Source organism: Ammospiza nelsoni, chromosome 3 (assembly GCF_027579445.1).
Source record: "Ammospiza nelsoni isolate bAmmNel1 chromosome 3, bAmmNel1.pri, whole genome shotgun sequence".
NCBI lineage: Eukaryota > Metazoa > Chordata > Aves > Passeriformes > Passerellidae > Ammospiza > Ammospiza nelsoni.
In genome coordinates, this window is record NC_080635.1 from 66,509,428 (window position 1) to 66,534,803 (window position 25,376).

At 40.1% G+C, this 25,376-nt stretch overlaps 2 protein-coding genes across 2 annotated transcripts; one reads left to right on the forward strand and one right to left on the reverse strand.

Annotated features, from left to right (window-relative positions):
• The first annotated feature begins 5,010 nt into the window (after positions 1 to 5,010).
• TRAPPC3L (trafficking protein particle complex subunit 3L) lies at positions 5,011 to 22,512 on the forward strand. The gene is made up of 5 exons (XM_059468163.1): positions 5,011 to 5,232; positions 7,081 to 7,178; positions 9,825 to 9,924; positions 20,431 to 20,616; positions 21,680 to 22,512. The coding sequence occupies exons 1-5, from the start codon at positions 5,011 to 5,013 to the stop codon at positions 21,797 to 21,799; spliced, it is 726 nt and encodes a 241-aa protein (XP_059324146.1). The 3' UTR covers positions 21,800 to 22,512.
• Positions 15,752 to 19,795, reverse strand: CALHM5 (calcium homeostasis modulator family member 5). Its single transcript, XM_059468162.1, has 2 exons — positions 19,206 to 19,795; positions 15,752 to 16,528 (listed from the first exon to the last, which is right to left on the reverse strand). The coding sequence occupies exons 1-2, from the start codon at positions 19,743 to 19,745 to the stop codon at positions 16,139 to 16,141; spliced, it is 930 nt and encodes a 309-aa protein (XP_059324145.1). The 5' UTR covers positions 19,746 to 19,795; the 3' UTR covers positions 15,752 to 16,138.
• Positions 22,513 to 25,376: the final 2,864 nt, after the last annotated feature.

Below are 25,376 nucleotides of genomic sequence, written 5' to 3' on the forward strand. Positions count from 1 at the left end.
GCTGGTTTCTGGATCTTCGGATAGATGACCTGAGCTCTGAACATCTCTCACAAATCAAGCCTTAAGCAGGGGTCTGAAAAATTGAAAACATTTCACTTTTGATGATTTTCTCTGGATCACACTTTTTCTAGGGTCACACTATCCAGTAGTTCTACGCATTGCATAACCTAGTCTGATCTGAATATGCAAATACTTATGTTTCAGTTCTGAAAAGTCAGACAGTCTGTCATATAAACATTCTTATCAAGAGAAGAAAAAAGGTAAAAGTTAGCCAGAAAGTTTATGGGGAAATTTGCCTTCCCATTACAGAAGTCTATCTCCAGCATGGGGGGACTTGGTTGTGTGGTATAACAGTGTCTGCACAGCCTCTTCTCTCCCCTTGGAGAGACGGTTGCTAATAATAAATTTGATCTCAAACAGCAGTTTTAGCACCCATGGTGTCTGCTTGGATGGCAGAGACACTCTCTCAGCTGTTGCACACAGGGATGGCATGTTACACATGCCTTGCCTGTCCACTAGGCAGGACCCTGTTCCTCCAGTGCACTGTCAGGGTGGACACCTGCTTGTCTCATCCTCAGTCACCATCTGGGAAGGAGGTCCTTGCTGGTAACTGTTTCTCAAACAATGTGATGCTGTTACACAAAATTAAAAGCAGTACAGAAACATGCTGAAACATCCAGCAGCACTTTAGCACAGCTTTTCTGGAACTTGTTACATTCTTAGTTGTTTGGACACAGTAATAGCACAATGAAATCCCAGAGCTGTCTGAATATTGCCATTTTAAACCTTCATTTTCTTTCAGTATCACAGGATTTTCAGTAACTTTTTTTTGTACTGGTGATGTTATATTTGGGAAAAAAAAATCTGTGAAATAAACCTATCGGGCAATCACAAAATTATTTTATAGGTCTTCCGTTACGCCTCAGTTAATTTTAAAATCTCTGATTCCTTCTGAGATTTCTTTTGGAACTTGTGTCTTATTTTGTTTATAAGGGAGGAAGGCTTTCCCAAGCATCACTTGTTTACTCAAGAAACACATTAGATGTGAAACTGAAGTGGTATCCAACACTGAAATATTAATAGTCAGCCTAAGGCTGTTGAATGAGGCAATTTATACAATCAATACAACAACTTTGTACTTCTGCATTTTCATTCCTTGGCATTTGCTTTCATTGCCTGCTGTAAATGATCCTGCTGGGTCATCCTATTATGGAACAAATTACAGGGTTGGATCCAATTAAGAGCTTGGGTGGCACATCAAACCTTTAAGTACTCGCCTTTGCAGAGGAACCCAGGGTCCTGAGGTAGACATTTAGGCTCTTTGTCCAATTCCAAGGAAGAGTTAGGACTGGATGCAATCCAAAATACCACTACCTGAGGTGACAGCTGGCTGGCCTGTGAGGCACAAAGATGCTTATATCTGACATCTCAGGCAAATAGGATCCATGAACAAACCTTAGTCATGGTTTTGCTTTTCATATTGCGGGGCTCTGTCTGCTTGAACTCACTGCCAGTAATCTCACTTATGTGAAGGAGAGATTTTTTTTAAGGAGTGAAAAGGATTTTTTTTAAGGAGTGAAAATCATTTGTCATTTCTTTTAAGACATGGTTTTTGGAATACAGATTTCACCTTCCCATACACAGCAAACTATTTTTATTCTCCTTTTTATTGAAATAAAGCAACCATGGCGGAATAGAGAGATTGGTTTCAGCTCCCTTTTCCACCTGACCTAGTAAAAACTCACTCACTCATCTCTTTCTTTCAAAAGCTCAGTTGTTATTAGTGAGGGGATGTGACTGTCCTGCAAAGAAGCTGTGTTCTCCAACTTTCCTGCCATAGTTCTACCAGTTGTGATTAGTTTCACCACATAGAGTATTTTGATATTTATTGGATTAAAAAAACACCAGGATTTTGTTATCTAATGGCCAGGCAAAGTTAAGGAGAAAGAGGGAAGTGATCTTCTATTTTCCATCTGAAGTTTGGAGGAGGAGACAGAATCCTGGTCTCTCTGGTCTTGCAGATGTGTTTTCACCACTGAGTCAGCAGTCAAAAGGCCGATGTTCTCTAGCTCCCCTGGCTGCATTTTGAGCTCTTTTGCATGGATGTCAAGCCCACCTGTGCGTGTTAGAAAGCATGGTATGAAAGGTCCTGCATGACAGGTTTCCTGTGGGAGTAGAAGGGAGCACTGCCCATGTCCTGTGAGCTGCCAGGTCACAGTCTGGATGCAGGCCGACAAGTAATTTTCATGGTCTCTTTGGCCTTTGGAGGAGTTCCTGTCCCCATAACTAGGACAAGCACTGATGAAAAAAATAATAAGTTTTATGTTAAGGGAAGGATAGAAATCTGTTAATGATTTTTTTTTAAAGCTTACATATATCACTTCAGAATTCAGCTGTGTTTTATAGGCAAATTTATGAGATTTTAAGTTCCTGCAGAGAGCAGAAAGGAGGCACTCAAATCTCAAAACATCCTCTTGAGAAACATGGCCTAACCAAGGAAGTTTCAGCAGGTCAAACTGAGAATGTTTCCTAAGCAGGGCACTACAGCAAAGTGGCAGCAATGGCATTGCTTTATTTGGAAATGTGGTGAGAGAAGCAGCCACACTGGATTTCTAGTAAAAGCACTTGGGTGATATGAGAAACCTGTGGTCAAGTTCTTTTTTTCACATAGCTTCAAATCCTCAACACCTACCTTCTTGTGATTTCATTTTCTGTCAGAGAAAATTTAATACAAGGTCTATCCACCTGAAAAATGGAGAGTAAACAAAAGCTTGACCCTGTATTTTACTAATTTGGACACTCACCTTTTGTGGTTATTGCATTCTTGTTTTGGCTCAAAGAATTTTTTCACTGTTTTTTTTTTTTTTGGGCTTTCTAATTAGGCAAAATCTAATTTATGATTTACTTCTATGTTGCACTTATCATGTACTTATCTCTGCAGGTGTCAGTTTTCCCATAATAGGCAGTCCATTGCAAGAGACAGAGTGCTGGTGCATGCTTTTATGTGTGCTTTTGAGCTTCGGGATATATTTTATATTTGGTTTTTGTTTTTTAGTTTGATGGGAATTGAGAGAACTGATGCAGACTAATGCTCAAGCCCTATGAAGACTCACCTTGGGGCTGAAAGCTAAATTTCTCGCCTGAAAAACAGGACAGAAAGGGAAGTGGAGGTTGATTCTCACTTTCTCACTATTCCAATTGCCTTGGATTACTTCTAAGAAGTGTATGTTCAGGATTAAAACAGGTGCAAGATGTGTGCCTGCCTCTACTCTTTTCACAGGGCTGCAAGACAGTCCACCAAGGGCTTGCTTCCCTCACTGGAGCCATTGAATCCAGTTTATTTGGACACACCATTTCAGCTTTGTTTTCTTAATAATGTGCAAAGCTTTTGAAATGCAGTACATTCTACTCAATACAGAGCAATATATGTGTAAATTTACTTGTGTGCACATGGGCATGTCTGTATTTTTCAAAGGATGTTGATGTGTCCTTGCCATTGCACTGTCTGGTGCACAAGGTTCCTCATGATTATGGTATTAATAATGCAGGCTGAAGTAATTAATCCATATATATTCTGAGCCACATAAATAGAAATGTTCTCATTTATGAGAAGTCTTAAGTGCTTTGTGGTGGGTTCTCTAAAGTTGAATTATGCTAATTATAATCTTTTACAAGTTGGGGTTTTTTTTTTAATGTAATGCAGTACACTTTCTTGTGGAATATGGGATTACTCTTGCAATGTGGGGCATATTTGATGCTTGTCACCAGTTGGAGACAATCAGAGAAACAAACCCATCTCAGACTTAGTTTAGAAATGCAAGTAACTATCTAGAGAATTGTAATGCCTTAGTTTTAAAATTTATTAAAATTTATATATGAGAAGTACCTACAATTGTTTCACTTATAAAATGGAATAAGGTTTTACAGGGTCAGAAGAGCACCTGAAAAAAAAAAGGAAGAGGCAATTACATTGTAAAATTGTCAATACAAGTTCATTCTGTGTGAAATAAAAGCAATTTGGATGACTGAGTTTTACACAGAAAAAACTGAAAATCCTTTTTTTTCCTGGTTGAATTGTGTCATAACTTTAAACTACCATTTAAAAAATAATCTTCCTTATCTCAAATCAATCACATCTGAATGCCTTCTGTGTATCTGTAGTAGTAAATATATGTAATTGTATTCTAGCACTGGATCTATTAGTTAACAGAAATTAAATAACAGCATGACATTCAGAGGAGGCCATATGTTTTTATTTCCTTTCCTGAGAAGACTCAGTTGGAATGTATGTGCAGGTAAGTCCTATAAGTAATGACAACTACCTGATTAATTTCTAAATTCACCAGTGACCATCACTGAAGTTCATTGCAAATCAAAACTACCACGTAGGCCAAATTTACCACAGGGCAAAATAGATGAACTAAGCCTGGATGTTCATTGCAAGGATATTAAGAAATAGGGGCTCTAAGAGGTTAAGAATGAGAGAATAATAATTCTATAAACCCCTTAGGAACATGGTTAGTGAAAGTGCCATTTGCTCAAGCTGGCAGCTGTACAGGTACAGAATTTATTCCTCTGGGAAGCTGAGCTCTCTCAATCTGCCCTGGCAGCTTTACACAAACATGGTGGTAGCAGCGCCTTAAAAGCCACACTTCCCCAACTGAGGCAGATATTAACTCTCCAGGCTACAGCAGTAAGAGTTGGCAGACTACTATAGCTTCTTTAGATTGAAAACAATCAATTTTCATTTCCCTTGTACAGCAGTATCTTGAAATTGTGTTTTTATTCTTTAGAGCTGAAGTTTTTGTTAGCTCTCCAAACACCAAAGTCTGATAGAAACAACAAAATAAATTTACTGTCCCTATAAATGTGAGACCTGTTCTGTTTGACTTCCCATGTGTGCTAGCTGTGTATTTGATTACAAACCATTCCTATGGACAGAGTGCTTATTTATATTGTGGACAGTGGCAGATCTGTTGCCAGTCAAATTCCTCCCAAAGGGCTCAGTGCATGCAGAGAATAGGAGGAGCATCAGCAGCATTACAGACTGCAGCAAACACATCTCATGCAAAAGACAGAGGAGCAGAGAGGAGAAAAGAGAAGAGAAAGAGGATTGAGAGAAGACTGTGCTGCTTGAGGAAGAAAAGATATAAACTGACAATCAAATACATCAGGAGTTACACAAGCAGCATGTCTCGGTCACCAGGAAGAAAGCAAGAGAACCACAAAATAGTAAGAGATTTTTGTAATGTGTTATTAAGATTGTGCATGGAGAAAGAGTAACTTATTATTTTATTGATGCATTTTATACTCTCCTATTTCTGAACAATCTGAAAATACTGAAAGTATAAGGGTAAGATTGGTGGTACAAGAGAAGAGCTGCTGGCAGCATTTATGGCTACTATTCCTATTGCTGGGATTCTGTACAGGCTTGGGAAAGAGGGGCACAAAGTTTCTGAGACTGCAATCTGTTCAGAAACAGAAGTCTAAGTGCTTCAAGTATTTATGGTCTAAGATATAAATGGCAGGTAAGTTTACATACCTCTGTGGTTAGATAGCCATTCAATGAAACACAGAGAGAAGGAGATCTCTGTTCTATGCTTGAATAGTTTGACTCCAAACAAACCTTTCTTCAGGAGTTAAGAGCCTTAGGGCTTTCTCTATGGTGAATGGTGATTTTTGACAGGAACTGGGCAGTGGAAAAATTCCTGAAGGCTTTAAGACAATGTTGTATCAATTTCTGAAAAGAGGACAGAGGGTCTCCACTGAAAAACAAATAGAAGAGTGTAATAAAATTGCAGTTAATATACCTAAGTTTACAGACAAAAAGTATTCCAATGGATTGCAAATGTGGCTGATAAATTTGATTACATTGATCTATTATGCTTAAGTTTCTCTGAGGTAATTTTCTTGTTGCAACAGAAACTTTTTTCTGAACAATAATAGCAAAGTAATACAGCACCTGTATGGCATCCATTTACTCCATTGAAAACTTGTTACTGAGAATTTGGCCAAAAGTAGAAAATTTTTTTAAACAGGAGTTATCACTAAAATGAGTTTGGAAAATGATTCTGCTTAAGATTTTGAACAGTTTTAACAGACTTGTTAAAACAGCAACACTGATTAAACTCCAAACTTCTGATGCAAAGGAAGCAGAACTTTCCACCCAGCTGTTCTTACTTTGCTAGTGTGATTTGTTCTGCTGTTTTTATTGGTATTCACTGTTATTTTTCCACAGGCTAAAGAAAAAAAGCAGCACTGATCTGACCACATGCCAGAGGGCTATAGCACTTTAATTAATTGCTGTCCAAGAAGTTTAGTAAGAGTCAACCCAATCTCTAACTTAAAGGACAGCTGCTTCTCCTGCTAAATACAGACAGACAGTTCTGCAGTGCATGGATGTGATCTGACAGGGCAGGGAGAAAAGGAAACTCTCCTCCAAATTGTTGCACACCTGCAGACCCCACAGTAGTGCTTGTGGAAGGACCAGCGCAGAGATATACCTTTGGCATCTTCAGTTCCTCTCCATGTTCCATGGGGGCTGCAATCCTCACCATCCCTTTCATCTTGTTGTTATTCTTTACCCTTGTCCTGAATTATACTATTTTTTAATTATTCTGAGCTAATTTTTTATCTACTTTTTACTTTTTAGAGAAAGCAGCTAATGATTTGACTCATATCAACTCTACCTTTGTGAATTGTTGTGCAACTGCAGAAGGATTAATAGCTCATTGCCTCTTTTCCTGCTGCTGTTTGTTATTATTCTTGGATGGCACTTGACAGAATTTGTCAATCCAGCTTACATACACTCAAGATGCAAGAATGACTGATAATAGTAACTCTGAGTATACCAAGAAATCGTACTTATGACAACCAAAATCCCTTACAAACTCAAGTGGGGCTCAATATAGATTCTGTCATGCTTGAAATGTGGATTTCAGCGATTATGCACCCATGGACAAAAATTTTTTTATTAATTTAAATATTATTTTTTACTTGCTTTTAATGAGAAGCAGCTTTAAAACATGGAAGGGTTGGATTTTATCTTGCTTCATTTTTGATTTTCTTGTTTTCTGACAGAGCAGAGAACTTTTTGTACTCACATATGGGGCCTTGGTAGCCCAGCTGTGCAAAGAGTATGAAAAAGATGAAGATGTCAATGCCTGTTTAGATAGAATGTAAGTACTGCTTTAAATGTTCAGTTTTATCCATAATGCTGTTTGTTTACATATATATTACCTTTCAGCTTTTTGTTTATCATCTCACAAGTTCCAGCATTCTGTCTCTGGTTATAGAGAAGACAGGGAAAAGTTCAATATCCTGTCAACAGAAACAACACTAATTTGTGAATTAAGATCAACAATTAGCTTTTTAATTTTCTGAGGAAAAGTGTCAGGATTGTTTTCATAGCTTACACTTGTTCCTTGCTGATCCTCTAGTTATGCTAATTATTAATATAATATTGTAAATTTCATATCCTATAACCCTCACTGGTTTAGGGACAAATGAGCCTCTCACCTTTAAAAGACCATACAGCAATGAGTGAGATGGCACAAAATGTCAATGAAGGTGAATTTTTTACATGGATCTTGGAAATGAAGATCCAATGTTTACAAGCCCTGTCATCCTGACTGAGATTCCTAGGCATTGCTGCCATAAAAATAACAATATAATGGAGAATCAGCAAGAAACAGCTTTTTAGCTGGTCAACAAGAACATGGAGTAAGGCCTTTGGCAGAACAGTTAGGCTTATATTTCTGGGCAAAGTGGACATGTAAAATGGATTTACAGAAATCACAGTGGACAGAATAATCTTACCACTTTACTATTAACTTGAAAGTTTGCAAACTAGCTGTAGTCCAATAACTGTCCACGAGAGTAAATTAAAAAAAAAAATCATTGTTTGGGAAAAAGAAAAGTAATTTATTCACAAACTTATATGGGATAACATCCCTCAGATACTTTTTTGTATTCACCTCTCATTCAGATCTGGTGAAAATCATACATTTAAAATATGCACTGGCTTCATCAATGATGTCATGGCAGAAATTACTAGACAGCAGTTTTAGAAGATGTGGAGACAGATTTTGCTCCTTATGTTTTCATTATTGCAGTTTTTTCTATAAAATCTTTTTGTTTTGAGGGAGACTTAATCATATAATGACAGGTTTCAATAAAACAACGTGTTCTTTACTTCTGTGATTATAAAACAGCCCCGCTTCACAAAGAAACCTCACATCTCAGCAGGCCTGTGACAGGTGGGGACAGTGTACTTATCTCTCTCCCTCTCTGTGTACATATATAGTCTGTAGTGAGAAGGGTGTTTTTCACTATACAGTTGCCAAGTAGCTGCTTACCAGTCTGTTATTAATTTGACTTTGCAAATCTAGGGCATAAAAGTTGAAATGTATCTAAGTAGTCTTGTATGTCACTAATACATACCTTGCTAAATGCTGATGACACATTTGCCAATGTTATTGATACTTAGGCAATAGATAAATATTTAATTGTTTCTAGACACATGACATACTGCAATTTTAATCTTCACACTGCCAAATCCACTCTTTGGTCTTGTCATCAGCTCAGTGTCTTCTAGCCAAAGATGTTGTACACAAACCAGTAAGAAACTCCACAGAGTTCAGGCTGTTTCACTGAGTGTGTAGGGCCTCCAAAACAAAGCAGACACTGCCAAAATCCACGTAACTGGGAATGAAGAATTTCCTGAAAACATTTCTGAGATGAGTACCCATTCTTATAAAAAGTTTGTGTCAATGTTTTTCCATTTTTCAGAAAATGTTTGGAGTCACAGCTGTTTTGCAAACTAAGAAGTTATTGACCTTTGTTAATGTGTCAGAGCTAAATGAATATTTATTTTATAAAAATTCCATTATCTACCATCCCTTTTTGTTTGGTTTTTTTTTTTTTTTTAATTGTAGTATTTTAAATACAAAATGGACATGGCAGTGTACAAGAACCCTGCATTTGTTGTGGTAATGAGCAATGCAGGGACCCCAGGCAGGTACAACGGAGTGCTCCTTATTGCCAAAACCCCAGCCTTTTAAAGCAGTTAACCTGTTACCAGTTTACAGTTTTAAGGCACAGCAAGCCCAAGTCAACCAACCACCACACACCACAATGCAGACAGGATGTGGATATGCGGCACTCCCACAGCACGTCTCACATCTCTCACTTCTCATCTCTCACGTTTCTCTACCCTTATTCCAGCCGAGTCCCTCTCCCATAGTTCCCTTCTACTGAGCCTGAGTCACAGGCTGGAGCCAGGTTCCAATGCCCTACCTTTATACAGCCTTTACCTATTGGTAACATGTGTTAACTAACAACTTCTGGAGGTTTTTTTTTTGTCAGCTAATTAGATGAAGGGTGATAACATATTAGAAAAGAAGACAAACAGATAATTGTGAAGGAAAAATGATAAATGATGTGAAGTGGTAAGAGGAGAAAGTGAAAGAGATCAGGTGTGAGTGCATTTCCTATGGCACCTGAATGCTGCAACAAGGGTGCCCAGGATTGGGGCATACGTATAGACAATGTGCAAACTGTGTAGACAATTCATATCATCCTTGCCAGGACTATCAAGCTTAAAGAAGTATGATTCCTCAAATGACTACAGGAACAGCAGTCCCACTGTGCTGTAAAATGTGGCAGAAAGAAGAATGTAGACCAGCAAAATGTGTTGTCATTAAGTCCCTCAATTAGGATCATGCAGCTGTTTTGCTGAGGAAGCGCAAGAGACGCATTAGGGAGATGGCAGGTGGAAAGAAGCTCCCCATTCACAATGTTGCCTTTCCTTGTTTCCTCCTCAGGGGATACAGCATTGGCATAAGGCTGATTGATGACTTTCTGGCTCGTTCAGCTGTGAAAAAGTGCCGTAGTTACTCTGAAACAGCAGACATGATTGCACAGGTAAATGAGATTTGCATTTTCTAAAGCGTCATCAGATTCAGTGATCTTAGCTTAAAATTATGTATTCCCTTCCTTTTTTCTCTTCCTAGGAGCATAAGTCTTAACTGTCTCATACAGATGTTAAACTTTGATATTTTTGCTTCTGCCATTTGTCTCTTCTCATCGTTGCCATAATTACCTTAGATATCTTTTAACTTTAAAATTTTAATATTAAGAATAAGGTGCAAGATTTTCTGCAAAATTAACAATCTCAGTGGTAGCAAAGAAGAACTGTAAAAAAGGAAAATGAGAGAAACATTTTCCTGACAACCCACAAATCTAATAATAAAATCAAAAAGATAAAATCAGAGCATGTACTTTCACTTTGATGGAAATTTCCCTTTTATTGCGTAGCTGTTCACACTTCTGTCAGACAACAAAGACACAGGTTTCTAAAGATCGTTTGCCCCCACTGGCAAGTTAGAATTCCAGGGAAATTCAAAGAGAAATTTAAATAAGAGTACATAACAAAGTGGCTCCCAGTAAGCAGCTGAGCTGGGGTAGAGATCCATTGGAAATGGTGAAGACAGCTGAATGAAACAGATGAGACAAGCAGCATTTCAATCACTGTTTTAAAATACACTGCCTGATTTAAAATATTATACCAGGCTGCAAAATCAAACTTTTGTTCACTTTTACATTCTTCTTCAGCTGGTATTGGTACTTTATTTTCACATACATGTCAGATACTTGGTTTTCTGGGTTTTATTCCTCATAGTTCCCTTCTTTACAAATGCATTATTGCAGTTGAACCTTCATTCTTAAGTACATAGTATTCAACAGCAAAGTGCAGTGAGAAATTAACAATGGAAAAAGACACTGTTTCTCTGCATCTTATACTTCCAAAGAGACTTTTTAAGAGAAGTAAAAAATTACTTGGAATGATTGGGACAAACATTAAAGCACACGCTGTCCCTTTGAAAGACTATTTTTAGCAAACTAAAAGGAGTTCTGTAGTAGGAGTATAACATTTCTGAGGCAAAATGTGATATAGACAGTAGTATTTTCACATTTCTTTGGGAAAACAAGTTTTAAATAATCTTCAAGCACATTTGTTTGAGACACATATCAACAAAACATGTCTAAAGTGACCCAGTAAGGAGCTGCAAATACTCTATCAAACTTTTTAGCTCAGAATCATGAAGCTGTTTACATGATCTCCTTAACTCTTCAGCAGGAGTGTTCCCAGCCAGGAGAAAGTGCTTAAATACTTAACTGCATTAAGTCTTCAGAGGTATAAATCTGTTTGAGGATGAGTAAAACCAGTTCAAAGTTAAAGTAATTAAGGCAGTTCAGCAATTCAAGTAGGTAAAGCCAAACCACCTGTTAACATAGCTATTATCCTTCAGTTCTTTGGAAAACAAAGAAGTCTAAAATCAGGCTGTGGGTGTTCCCTGTGGAAATGGAAAGAGATGAAGCAAAAGGAAAAAAATATAAAATGAGAACTACAAAGCCAGCTTCCCAGATTAAGAAATAAATACTGGAGGAAAGGTGCACCTAAAGCAGTGACTGGGGGCTTAAAACTTCCACCACTAGCTCAGGCTGCAAACCCTGGGCTTTACTGCTAACTTATACTGGCCTGGAGAAGGGCCAACAAGGTTTGATGGGGAGCCAAACTGAGCCCTTCTACACTGAGTTCCCATGGTGTTCACTGTCTTCTCATGTTGGTCCTGTGACTTGGCAGGGCTACAGTTGGGATTGAATTAAAAAAGAGATGAAACAGGACATGCGAAAGTAGGCTTTCTGGCAATTGGGGTTAGAAATGGAAACCAATTGAGGAATGATATTAAGAACAAAGTCCAGCTGAAAAAGTAATGTTGAAGATGGGATTCAGAATTTGGATCTAAGTATAACTGAGGATTAGGGGTTTTTTGATAATTTTTCTCTATAATCCTGCAAAATCAAATTTTTAATTCAATTTCTCCTCAGAGGACCTTGATGTAATTGATCTGATCAAATGAGTTGCAAAAAACAGCTTCTGGTTTTAGATCTAATATTTACATTACCTTCTCTAGCACCAGGAGGTGTTGGTCTGTGCCAGTGGTGGAAGCAGCCAGAGGGTATGGTCAATACCCTCTGGTCCACAGCAAGCTGGTGCTGGCTCACAGGCTCCACTGCTGGATTAAACAGTGCAGTGCCTAAGGATAGTTCTGTTCCTGAAAAGCAGTGGCTGCAGAGATGGGCTTTACTGTGGACACTCAGTACCCTGTGAACACAGGAAATTACCATCTCCAGAGGTCTTTCAAGAGAGCTCCCTCAAGGGGAATAACAAAGGATGGGGTAATCCAGCCATGTCACCCCCTGCCCAGAGCTGTGGGACAGGAAAAGTCCTTCTCTGTGTCATGGAAGGTGCTGCCACACAAGGTCCCTGTATATTGATTTATGGCCAGTTGGAAGGTCTGACAGAGGCTGACAGAATTTATGGAGCTGGTAAATGTTGGTTTTCAGATCTCAGCAGGGAGAGGGAAATGCATAAGCAGCTTACCTACTGTGGTAGACAGTAAACAGGACATTGAAGTGCTGCACTGTGGAGAGTAAAGAAAAGATCAGAAGACAAGTTTGGAATCAGCAAGAGACGGCAACACCTTTAATGTATCTTCCTCTTTCCAAACACTGGCTGGAAAAATACTAAGAATGAAAAGTATGCTAGCAGAAATATTACTTTGGCTGCCTTTCCCCTTTTAAGCAGATGAATTCTGGTCCTTCATTAATCTGGCTATTATGTTGTCTGAAATCATGGTTTCAATTTTTTTAACAGTCCATACTTACTTACTTGGTGTCGTGACTTTTGCATAAAAAGTTTGGATGTGAGAAGTCCCCAGTAGTATGTAGAGGGACCGAAAATTAGTGACTTCCTAAATATTTCAGTAATTCTAGGTGCTCTGTGTTTAAACACCATCAAAATGTTAACGATTTTTATTCTTGCTGCTTGAGAGAGATGGAATACTGACTGAGTTTTTGAGAAAGGGCAGAGAATACATTTTTAATTCAAACTGCTTAGATCTTATTTTCTCATTAAGCAATGTATAATGTCATAGCATTGTAAACAACGTTTTCAAAAGTGAGGTTTTACTTTATATGGGCATCATTTTGCTGGCAAGCCTATGTATGTGTCTAAACAGATATTCTTTTTTCTTCCATTTCATGGATAAAAACAAGACAGATTTATGGGATGCATATTTTAAACCACCTCATTCATTTTACCTTCAAGTCTTTTGGAGTCACTAAGGCTGAAAAAAACTTTGTTTTATGCTCTGAGAAGCTGTAAATGGTAGTTTTAAAGTAGTTGCTGTTCAGTTATAGCCTGGTTTTAAGAAAAAAATCTTTTATATTCATTGATTTGCTTATCTATGTACTTAAATTATTGTTGCTGCCAAGACATTTTCATAATTTTCAGTTTACAACTTTGCATTTTGGCCTTAATTTGGTGCTCCATTGCAAACCAGCTACTTCTTTTGCATAGTTTTCATGCAAGCTGTCTTTTACACAAGAATTTTTAACAATAGAATTTGGACAGATGCATCATAACATAATGCAAAGTACAGCTGAAACTAAATTGAGAGCATATGAGGGCTTAGCATGGTTGAAAAGTCTTTATTCTTATAACAAACACTTCAAGTTTGATGGAGCAGCAGATGTGTAGTGGAGGAAGAGCTAAGAGATTTAAAGACTAAACCAAGAGACAGAGCACAGAAGATTGAACAGAAGTTTCTTTTTTCTTGTACACTGCTATTTTGATGGGTATCAGAATTAATGCAAAATGTAAATTTTCCAGCAGAAAATGTTGATCTTGTTGCTGTTTGGTTTTATTTGTTGGGTGTTTTTGTCTCTCTCCAGTTTGTTTTGGACAGTGTTGACAATAGTCTGTCTCTTTCTGAGCTGCCATGGTAGCTGCTGGATTCAGTAACAATGTTGATAGAAAGCAGCTTTTGCAATAGCCCCTTGAAGGAATAAGTTAAATTTTTCAAACCCATACCAGTTGAAAACAGAGGGTCAAACTGGCTGTTATTTCAGTCTGTTTTCGTAGAAGTATTCTAGGATCCACATGGAAATTGCATTAAGCCACAGGCATTTTGGTAAAAGAGTCACACAGCCCTGGGAATGGGGATCAGGGAGAGAGGGGCTCCTACCAGGCACACATTGCAGCACAAAGTGTTCAGCAGCTGCTCTCAGGGGTGGAGACACTCTCAACATGAGCTACCTGCAAACATGAAGCAGGCAAGGAGGAGGAGAGGGAAATTCATCTTGGATTTGCCCCTCCACAATAAAGCACAAGATAGGGCTGGGAAGTGCTGCCATTTGAGATGGCCTGGGCTACTCAGGTGCAGAGCCCTAAGCTTTCTTCTGAGGGAAAAGAGGATACCAAAAGCTCCAAGTGGGATCACTCTGTCCTCCTACTTGTCCCTCTACCAGCTCTGCTTTTGCCTCCATGTCCCAGCTATTATATCACACTGGAGTCCTTATTTTTACCTCAACCTACTTGTTTCCTGTATTTCTTTGATCAATTCATTAATCTACTTGCTGTCCTCCCCATCGCATCCCTATTTACTTTGATTTTTTTAGGAAAGAGGTGGAGAGACAGTTTTAGAAAGGGAAGTTTGGCCCAGGCAGCAGGGCTGTCCTGTTAGGAGGTGTTCTATCTCCCCTTGTATGCAGGGAGGAGGTTGAAATGGGGCTGGACAGAAGAAGTTGGGGCAGTTCTCATGAGGAAAGATAAAACCAGAGAAATAGGAGGGGTCATATAGCCTGGAAGTAGGTAGATGCTGTACCAGGAGAGGTTCCTGGGGAGAAAATGGTTGGTCTATGTGCCAGGCACAGTGTCAGACATCTGCTGTAGTGACTTTCATTTTGGCAGTGCTGCATCTGTGTTTTCAGCAGCAGCAGGCTCATTTAAGCATATAACATGTTTTAAGTATGCTGCTAAGTGGGTCATCTGGTATGAAAGAACTTTAAAACGTTGTCTCAAAGGTCACAAGTTCTTAAAAACATAAGAAGAATATTCTAAGCAGAGAGTTGAATTAGCGCTTGTGTTTTATTTCATAAAGAGTGATGGTCTGTATATAGATGTTTTTACCCGCTGGAGAAACCAAATGAGTATGAGAACAGCTGGGCAGGATATCCTGGTTTGTTGAGAAGAGCATGATTCAAGCACAGCAAAACTATGATTCTCTGCAGACTCAGAGAGACTGGCAATAAAATGCTGCACCAAAGCCTGTCCAGCAACCCCAGGGAAAGTAATTTTGTTCTCCTTTTATACAGCATTTGCAAATATTCTGACCACCCTGAGCCATGTGATGAATTCCAAGTGAGTGACGTAAAGCACAGGGCTCTGGGGTGAAATGTGTTTGTCAGAGGCACTGACCATGCAGTTGCCTCACCTACTGGTTCTTCTTGCTCCAGACACCAAGTTTTCCAAGGATATTCAAAAAAATGAAAGTCAGTTTACTGCAAAAATATTTTCTTGTCTTAAAAAGTGGAATTTCCTTCCAGGCCTTCTGTTGTACACTGGCTGCAGGCCCAGAAACAACAATATTACAGAGCACTACAGGCTGCACCCAGTGCCTGAAACTTGCTGAAAACTAGAACTTTATATCCGTACAAAGAAAAAGTCTAGACTGGGAGCAGATAACAGGGAGATGTTCTACAGAGGCAAAATATCCAAAGACAGAGAAGCCTTGAGGCATCGCTGGTGGCTCAAAACAAGGCTGTACCTGCAATTGGCCTGGAAATGACCTGGACAGAAAACCTTTACTTTCTGTGTGTTGGCTGTCAGAAAGACACACGAATCTTGTTATTATATTCACACACTTTAAATGACTTTACTTGTTGACAGTCTCTAGATTTACATAGGACAAGCACACTATTTTACATAGCATTTTTAGCACATTTTACATAGCATATTGCTAAAACCCTCTTGTAGAAGCCATTACTCCTTTTGTTGTACTGTGAGCTCTTGATGCTGAGCTAGTGATGTGAACCCTGGGTGCTGTGGAGTACTGTAGCCTTTTCACTTGTGTAGGGAAATAATTTCATTCCATCCTTTTGGAGCAAGTAACTAACTGGGAGGAAACATGATGAAGAAGAAAGAGGCCATTGTGAAAAAAATGTGGAGATGAAACCAGATAGAAATATACCTATTAACAAGATATTTAAAAAAGCTGAAAATATACTTGTTCTATGGTACTTCCCTTCTGTCCGCAAGGTCCAGCATTGTCTCTCTTTCCTCACTGGTTCCTTTCTGGCCTTCCTCAACTAGCTTGTGAATCGTGCTGTAGTGCTGTTTGCTGCTGCTGAAAGAGTGGAGCTGGGAAGCATCTTCCCATGCCTGGAAAGCTGGCAGGGAAATGGGTTCTGGTTCCTTGTTTTCAAAAAAGCACTTCAGGTTTCGCTCGCTCAGCTTGGTGGCATACAGCTGGAAAATCTGCTCCAGTTGCTCCTTCTCCGTCCCCTCATATACTCTCCAGAACATCAGCTGGAGGTGGCTGACTTTTGACTGGCAGCTGGCACAGCAAGTGGTTAGCAGGGAGAGGAGAGCTGCGGTAACTATCACACACCAGCCTAAAATCTGGGAAGGCAAAAGAAATCAGTTTCAGGTTAAAAAGACCCAAGTGAAAATGCTACTAAATGCTACTTGAATCACAAATTTCTGACCACACTTTGTTTGCATTTGGTGCTGGCCTTGATGTTAGTGGGACAACCGTATGGGGACTTGTCTTAGGTTGGAAATGGGGATGTGTATTCTATTCCCATCTGTTAGAGGTGGGGCAGTTATCTTTTGTTAATTGGGCAGTTTTCTTTATCTCTTCCACAACCAATCCTCCCTCAGGGAGATATCTGCTGTTCATGGGCCAGTGGGTCCCATTGCATGACTAATAAAAATTACAGCACCCCATTGTGAGAAGCTCTGCCCAGGGGAGGAGCCAAGCATTCCTACCTGGATATAATCTGAAATTAGGAACATCACAGTCAGCCTTTCCCACTGCATTCCCAGAGGACCAACTGTCTTCCCCACTGGATACCCAGGGGAAGACCCAGCCCATCTACACTACCACCAGACCTTCAGAGAAAACCTACACCCTTGTACAGGATCACTGCTTCAACAGAACCACACCTGCCGCTGCAGGAGGGCTGCGGCCACCATTTAATGGGACTGCTACCAACACCCTGACCCACAGGGTGTCAAGTTGTACTCTGACTCTGTCAGTGGTTTCTTTTCTTTTCTTGTACTAATAATTTTTTATTTTTAATTTTCCTAGTAAAGAACTGTTATTCCTATTCCGATATCTTTTCCTGAGAGCCCCTTAATTTCAAAATTATAATAATTCAGAGGGAGGGAGTTTACATTTTCCATTTCAAGGAAGCCTCCTGCCTCCCTTAGGTGACACCTTTCTTTTCAAACCAAGACAGGACTGAAGAGAACGAGTAAATCCATCAGAATAGAGGCTTCTCAATACTGGTGTATCTTTGGTAAAGAGTGAAGTGTTTTCTAACTCCTGAAAGCATTACATAAAACCACCCAACAAGAATTACTAATTTTGAATCATGAAGAACTACATAACCAAAAAGGGCAAGTAATTTTTGTTCCAGATCAACCAGCCTTTTAAACTGTGACCACTGTTAGATGTTTTGTTTTCTGACTTCTTTTTATTAGAAAAATCCTCCAACAAAACAAATACATAATTAACCAGCATCACTCAACTCCTTTTTTCTGTAGCAGCTTCAGATGTGGATGAAATTCTGTCAAGAACATTTTCAAAGAGCTACTTCCATAATTACTTCCTCAGCAAGGGCAGAGAATGGAAAAATGTGCTCGAACTGGTTATTGTGGGATGTTCTCCCCTAAGAAGAGCAGCAGTGTGAGCACAATTTTTCCTGCCTTGTACCACTGGCCTAGCCAATGGCCAAGACAAGTTTTACTTGTCTAATCCATTATGACAAGTTAAAAAAAAACCAAACTTGTTTTCAAACACTGGAAAAAGTTCCAGTGTGGGACAAATATTCTAGGGCTCAGAGGCTTTAGAGCTGGAACTGATTTCCCATGCTCCAATGGTGATGATATGGAGAGTGAACTCTCATGTGAACTCTTGCACTGATGTTAAAAAAAAAAAACCCACCAGTAAAAAGCTGTGTTTAGCTGATGTAATATAGAAAGTTTCTTCAGGGAAGTCTGTGAAACAGAGAAGTTTGACAAAAAACTATTCTTAGGAATTGGTATAGAACAATAGTTAGAGCTTTCCTTTATGTTTCCCAATCACTTTGTACTGACTAGCGATTTTTATGGGTATTTGAGAAATCGGTTTTTTTAGCAGTTTTTCACTTTCTTGCAGCTTGGAAAATGAACTCATATATTCTCATGCTAATACTGAATCCCTGGTCTTTCAGTATTTCCTATACATGCAACCTAAAGTCTCAAGTACTATCTGTTGTTGCCTTCTAACACTAACAAACAAATTGTTTTGTCTGCAGTGCAGTCTTTGTCCTATTTGCATGAGGACTTAAAAATAAAACCAGCTCTTGGAAAGGAAATTGCTCCAGATGGATACAATTCCTGACAAAAACTTGCTGGCTCCACAGAGTGTTTTCCCTTTTCTGTAGCTTTCTTTTTATTCTCTCCACTGTTTTGAATTTTTGCCTCTGAATTTATTTGCATTACAATGCAGAGAGCAAAACTGTACTGCACAAATACTGTAGAAAGTAGTAAGATCTCAGCTTTGCATGATCTGCTTGCTTTATTGTTTCTCACTTCCTCCAAGCAGGACAAAAACATGCTTACATTTGTCATCACAAAAAAGAGGAACACAAATAGAAGCACATTATTTAAGCAGCCAAAAGATATTTCACTAATCTTATTTTTCTGCTGTTAGTGACCTACAGTTATCACAATGATTTAAAATAGGAGAGTGTGGCATAGATTTTTGAATAGGACAGACCCCTTTAATGCAGCGATATCTGTTACTTCAGCCTCCAAAACAATCCAGTTGGGTTTGGTTTTTTTCCCTCCTTAGAGCAATCTCCATTCAGGAAGAAAGCTTTAGGTTTTCTAGTCTTATTGGCCCCGCCATCAGTGAGGGCCCCTAAGAAATATGTAACAGCTCAAAGTGAACCAAAAGATGGATTGATTGTATGCCAAAACATTGTTTACATGAAGCCAACAGTTTTAACAAAACTTCTGACATCATGATCTTCCACAGATAAATCACAGCAGCAGTACAGTAATGCTTTTTGTTTATCACTTTTCTTACCTGGGACTGTGCTTGAAGTGTTCTTTTCAGTTCATCACTCTCTGAAAAGGGCAGGGAGCTTTTGTCACAGGCTACCTTGTGTAGCTCTTCAAAGCAGCTCTCCGATTTGCTGTGGCAAACTGCTTGTAAGTAGGCAGGATTTTTCAAACCACTCATGGCACATTCGTAAAAAGTCCCGTTGAGCAAAGCCACGGACAGCCACATCACTGGGGCTACCAGAGCATTTAAAGTGATTTGTCCAAAGACGTAAAAGAAATGGCAGATATTCCCTCTGGGGAATATTTTCCTGGGATTCACCCAGCAGCCTGTAAAGAGTTTCCAGGTCTTGCTGTTCAAGAAGTATCCAATAACCAGCAAAACAAGAGCAGGCGAGAAGAGAAATACCAAACCGTACCTGAAGTTTTCGTTGCTGCAAGGGCATCTGAAAGCAACAAGAGAAAACACACGTTCACCTCCCATTGTCAGCAGCGCCATAAAACTGTAACCTATGGCGGTTTTCCGGTTCATAAAGAACTTCAGGATTGTTTGGAACGCATCCATCCCTGGTACTCACTGGGGAGGCGAAAGCCGGGCCGGTTCTCTCGGTCGGCAGCGGCGTGCGGCGGGACAGAGCTGCCCGAGGAGGCGCACCCGGCTCTCCCCGCCCTGCCGAGATAGCGCCGTGATGTCACTGCTGCAGAGCGCTGGCACGCCAGATGTGGCACATCCGCAGCAGCATCCACCCGGCGCGGGAAGACAGCAGGCAGTGCTCTGTGTGACCAAGTTTGCAGTCTTGGAAGCCTTGTGTTTCGGTGGGCTGTTTGTTCTTTGAAGTGACTGCAGATGGAGAGATCAGAGTTGTGGGAGACCTTGAGCTGTGATTATAAAAGTTGCTGGTGAGGTAGTGAATGACCTAATATAGATGCTAATGGTCCCAAGGGAGTATGACATGACTGAAAGCAGATGAGTGATAACAGTAAAACCACTTTGTGTAGAGTTGTAAATGTAGGAACTTCAAAGAAGAGCAGCTCTCTGTTGTGTTTTCCTGGGGCATCACACAGCTCTAGATTAGCATTGCTGGCTCAAGCTGATCACAGAAGAGACAAATGTACTTTGATTTCTAGCCTGTCTGGCTCTCCCCCCTTATTTCCTGGGGTGAAATTGGTCTGCAGGATGCTTCTTTTTAAAATTTCACCTCTGGTTTGCACGCAACACATTTAAGCAGCAGAATTTCATTCTTTTGCAGGTTGCTTTCAAGATGTATCTTGGGGTCACCCCTAGTGTGAGCTGCAATAGTGTCACAGGGAATGAATTCTCCTTAATCCTGGACAAAAACCCACTGGTGGATTTTGTGGAGGAGCTGCCAGCGGAACGAGCGTCACTCTGCTATTGTAACCTCCTCTGTGGGGTGATTCGAGGTGCCTTGGAAATGGTAAAGAAGTGCGCATCTGTTTTCTCCATTCTTTGTTAGTTCACAGAAGCACAGGAAAACAAAATCACTTGTTCAGATAAAAGTAGGAAATACAGTATTGTTTAACCTCTCAGGTTAAATGTCTATATCTAGATAAAAGAGGACAAGGCTGATCCTGGATCCTGAGGTAGAGAAGCACATGGGATTATCTCACCTCCACACTGTCCCTGCCTGGCTCTTCAGTCTGTTCAGTGGCTGACTTGGGTGCAGAAGCCAGGTGGGATCAGGAAGACAGGTAACACTTAAAGTGGAGGGACAGAGGGGCATGTAGGGTTCCTCCACTGCTCCTGGACCCTATCACACTTCCCTGCACTTCCCTGCTGTAGCCAGTAATAGTCATTCCAGATTCTTTCCAAATACCTCAAGATAAATAATAGTCTCAGGTTACTGTGGTACCTGCTGAAAGTGAGAACAAAGTGTGGATGAGCATAATGTTAAAACCAAAGCATCAGAAGTGTATCAGATGGCAATCCAAATTTTGTTCTTAAGTTTAATGTTTTGCAAAGAAATAAATAAAGAGCACAATTTGAAAATTTCTGACCTGTAGAGCTTCTTCAGGGAGATTACTTTTGGGCTGCTTTATGTTTTTTGTCAACATCGGATTCGGCATAGATCTTATATTTCAAGAGACAAAAAACTCAACCCTGTGGTGTTATGTACATACATCAGTCTCAGAATCAGAGCATCTGATACAAGACTAGGTAATAAAAGTATTATATCATAACTCTTAGTACAAGACTAGGAAATTCTGTGATCACAAAATCATTAAGTATGCAATTTAGGGTCTCAGAAGAAAGCAAAGCACTGGGGAGAAGAGTAATGTGTTATATAAATTCAAGTGTCAATAAACTTCCTTTGTATTAGCTTAGTTGGGAAAGCTATTTTAAAACAATTTAGATATCTGTTTCCTATGAAATCTGGGAAAGGGGGTCCTCTTGTGGTAAGAGAGAGAGAAAAAAGCTCATTAGGAGGGTGGAAAACCGGGTATTTTTTTGCTTAACTAATCAGACCTGATTCTTTCCAGGTTCACTTAGCAGCAGAAGTTTCCTTCCTCCAGGACAGGCTGAAGGGGGATGCTGTGACAGAAATAGGAATCACATTTTTAAGGAAGCCGGAAGACAGAAGGCACACAAGGAACAAATGAAAGAAATATTGGGAGAAACCTTTGCCTGGGGATATTTTGTGTCTTTTGTTTTAGAAGAAGACAGGGTAAAAGTGGCTTTGCTGAGTCAGCTGCACCAGTCAGCTGGTTGAAAGGTGAAGAAAGCAGGGCAGCAAATAGGAGGGGCAGGGCAGGAGAGAGCAATGTTAATTGTTGTGGCACAGATATCAGTAAAAAAGATTGAAATTATCTGCCCTTCCCTCTCACATACCCAGGCTCTCGAGCTTGATGGAAGTTTTATCTCAGTATTTAGTGTGTGCTAAATATTCGTCTGTATACCAGTTGTTTTCAGGTAAAGCTGATGACCTTTTCCCATTTTGTCAGTAATATTTCAAAGCATGGCTGCTAGAGGTGCTTTATTTCCCTGGCTGTGTGTGGTTATCCACAAAGGATTTCTCTGCTGCCATTACTGTATGCAGTGTCTCGCTCACAGGTGCATGTTTTGATGTGTGATGCTTTGCCATTCATTGTCCTCCACACTGGACATCCTGCTGTCTTTGAAATCAGGGAGGTATGGGTCTTCATTGCCTCTGGTGGTGTTCTTTCCAGCTCTTCAGGTCCCACATGCAGTTTTGCTGGCACGCCTGCTCAGTCCTGTGCACACTCCTCCAGGCTGCAGCACTCTGACAACTGCAGCGGTGCTTGTGTCTCACCAAGCTATGGGCATTTCCACATCAGCCTTCTCTCCAAGAGCACTGATCTTGTGACCAAAATGAACAAAGCATTATGTATTTAATGTGTAGCTATTGTGGACCTGTACCCATCTAAGGAAACTTGAAATAAAATTCCGAGATTGCCACACAACTGGTTTGGTGGTCGTGATTTCTGTTCTTACCTGGCTTTCACCACCAGCTCTTGAACATCTTTCTCTTGGCAGTGGACTTGTTACCACAACATGACTGTGAAGTAGAGAAGGAGCAGCCCCAGAGAAACCCAAGTTATAGGAAAGGTTTAAAGTTGTTTGGTGTAATGCAAGATGTCTGGATAAGGTTTGGACAAAACCCCAGGTCCTAGCACAGCACACTACCCACAAAGCTACCTTACCCTCTTCTCATAAAAACACTTTTAAACCAAAATAGTAACAACTAAGGTCAGTGTAGCCCCAAGTTAACTCTAATTTTATCACTGTGTTTTGTACCTTCTTCTCCTATTTTTCCCTCAGTCTGTTTACATCTTCATCATGCTGAATGAGGGCATCTCTTACCTTGGGTTCATTCTCACCAGACCTGTACAGTCCTCATGATAATCTCTCTCCCTTTGTTTGTTTTAATGGTGTGGTAAAGTGATGGCATAGCAGAATGGCACTTTAAGTGAGCAATTTTGAAGGGAACAAAAACTAAATTATTTGTTACACAGCCTTGGTCTCAGCCTAGCTGCTGTTACCTGCTACCAGTAAGAAGTGGCAACAGGTACATGTAAGAAAATGTTATAACCAGTAATAAGGTTCCCCGTCTTTCTTTTTTTTTTAAATTATTATTACTGTTTTTTTAAAATTAGAGCTGAAATGTGTTGTGGAGTTTGTCTGATTTCACTGCCTGTACAAGAGCCCTCAGTGGGGCTTTTGCTGGTTGAGATGTACAGGTGGCTGACCACAGTGAAGGCTGTTTATTGACAATGGCCATTTTTACTTTTTCCAACAACACTAACCAAATATTCTCTTTTTAAAAATTATTATTATCTTGAAAGTGAATAACTGTCCTTGTTTTCTTAGAGAATTACAGAACTGTTAGGGTTGGAAAGGACCCCTGAAGGTCATCTAGTCTGACCTCACTGACAGGGCAGGGTCACCTACAGCAGGTGACACAGGAACATCTCGGTTTTCTGTGGTTGAGATGACCCCCAAGGTATTAGAAAGTCTTTTTTTTCCCAGCCCTGCAACTAAAGAAGAAGTCGAGATTCATCAGTTCTGCTTTTCAAGGTTGTTTATTTTTCTTATCTATTACATTTTTTCTTTGACCTGTGAAATCTGTCCAGCAGGTTGGGCTGTGGCACACTGACTGCCCTTGGGGTGGTGTTAACTTTTTATACAGAGAACTATGTGTACATTATTTACAATAATTTTCTAATACCTATCACCTATGTTAGTCTGTCTCTACTCTAAACCAATCAAAAAGTGTCATCATCTCAGCAGAAGATGGAGGACAAGAAGAAGGAGAAGAAGGACAGGACATGCCCAGATTCCTTCATCTTGCCTCTTGAAGCCCCATTCTAAATCCCCAAAATTCTACTTTTTTACCCTGTGACAAATTAACTATCATTCTACTCAAACTCTTGTGGCTTGTAAATCTTCACACAAAGTTGGTAATTTTTTCCATGGACTAAAATTGAAACCACTGGTGTTTTTGGCTCTGTGCCAAGGTCTCTGAGCCCTCTGCCAGGGTCTCAAATCACCCAGAGCAGCCAGAGAAATGTCCTGGGTCCCAACAGGAGCACATCTAGGTGAGTCTGGATTGTCTCCAGAGAGGGAGACTTCACAACCTCCCTGGGCAGCCTCTGCCAGTGCTCTGTCACCCTCAGTGTAAAGTTCTTCTCATGTTGAGGTGAAACTGCTTGTGCTTTAGATTGTAGCTATTGCTCCTCCTCCTGTCACTGGGCACCAGGAAAAAGAGTCTGGCATCCTCCTCTTTCCACTCACCTTTGAGAGGTATTAACGAGATCCTCTCTCAATCCTCTCTTCTCTGGACTAAACAGGCCCAGCTCCTGCAATCTCCCCTCATAAGAGAGATGCTCCAGACCCAAATCACCTTTGTGGCCCTTCTGCTGGGCCCTCTCCAGTAGCTCCTTGTCTTTCTTGTACTGAGGAGCCCAGAACTTCAGATGTGACCTCACCAGGGCTGAGTAGAGGGGGAGGAGCACCTCCCTTGACCTGGCCACACTCTTCCCAATGCACCACAGGACACCAGTGACCCTCCTGGCTACCAGAACACTGCTGGCTCATAGTCAGCTTGCCATCCACCCAGACACCAGGCCCTCCTCTACAGAGATGCTCTCTAAGAGGTCAGCCCCTGCACTGTCACTCCATAATCATCAAGTTTCTCAGAAGGAAAAGAGCATTGAGTAAATAAGTGATTGTGATGTTTAAAAAATTCTTTTCTACATGAAAATTAAATCTTGTTTTGCCTTCATGTGTTATATTTTTAGTTTATACTGAGAAAGAAGCTTCAAACTCATTATATTCAGCTAGTTAAAATAGGCTCTCCCCTTCTTCCTTCCTTGCAAAATGAATGTAAACAAATAAATTCTTGGGTTTCCTGCCTGCGTGTCTGAATGATTTTTGAATTTATTGTGTAGAAAGAGAGAATTTCTGGGAGAAGTAAATGGACAGCCTGGACCAAACGATCTGACTCACATATCTAAAATTGTCATAGCATGGCATCCCGGCCGGGTAATAATTAGCATTGACTCCATGATTCCAGAAGGCTGATAAATTGCTTCATTATACTATACTAATTAAGAAACTCATCACCCTTACAGACAGTCCAATACAGTTTGACCTAATTGGTCCTTTAATTAAAACACCATCACCATTGGCTAATTAAGGAAACACCCTTTGGTAAAC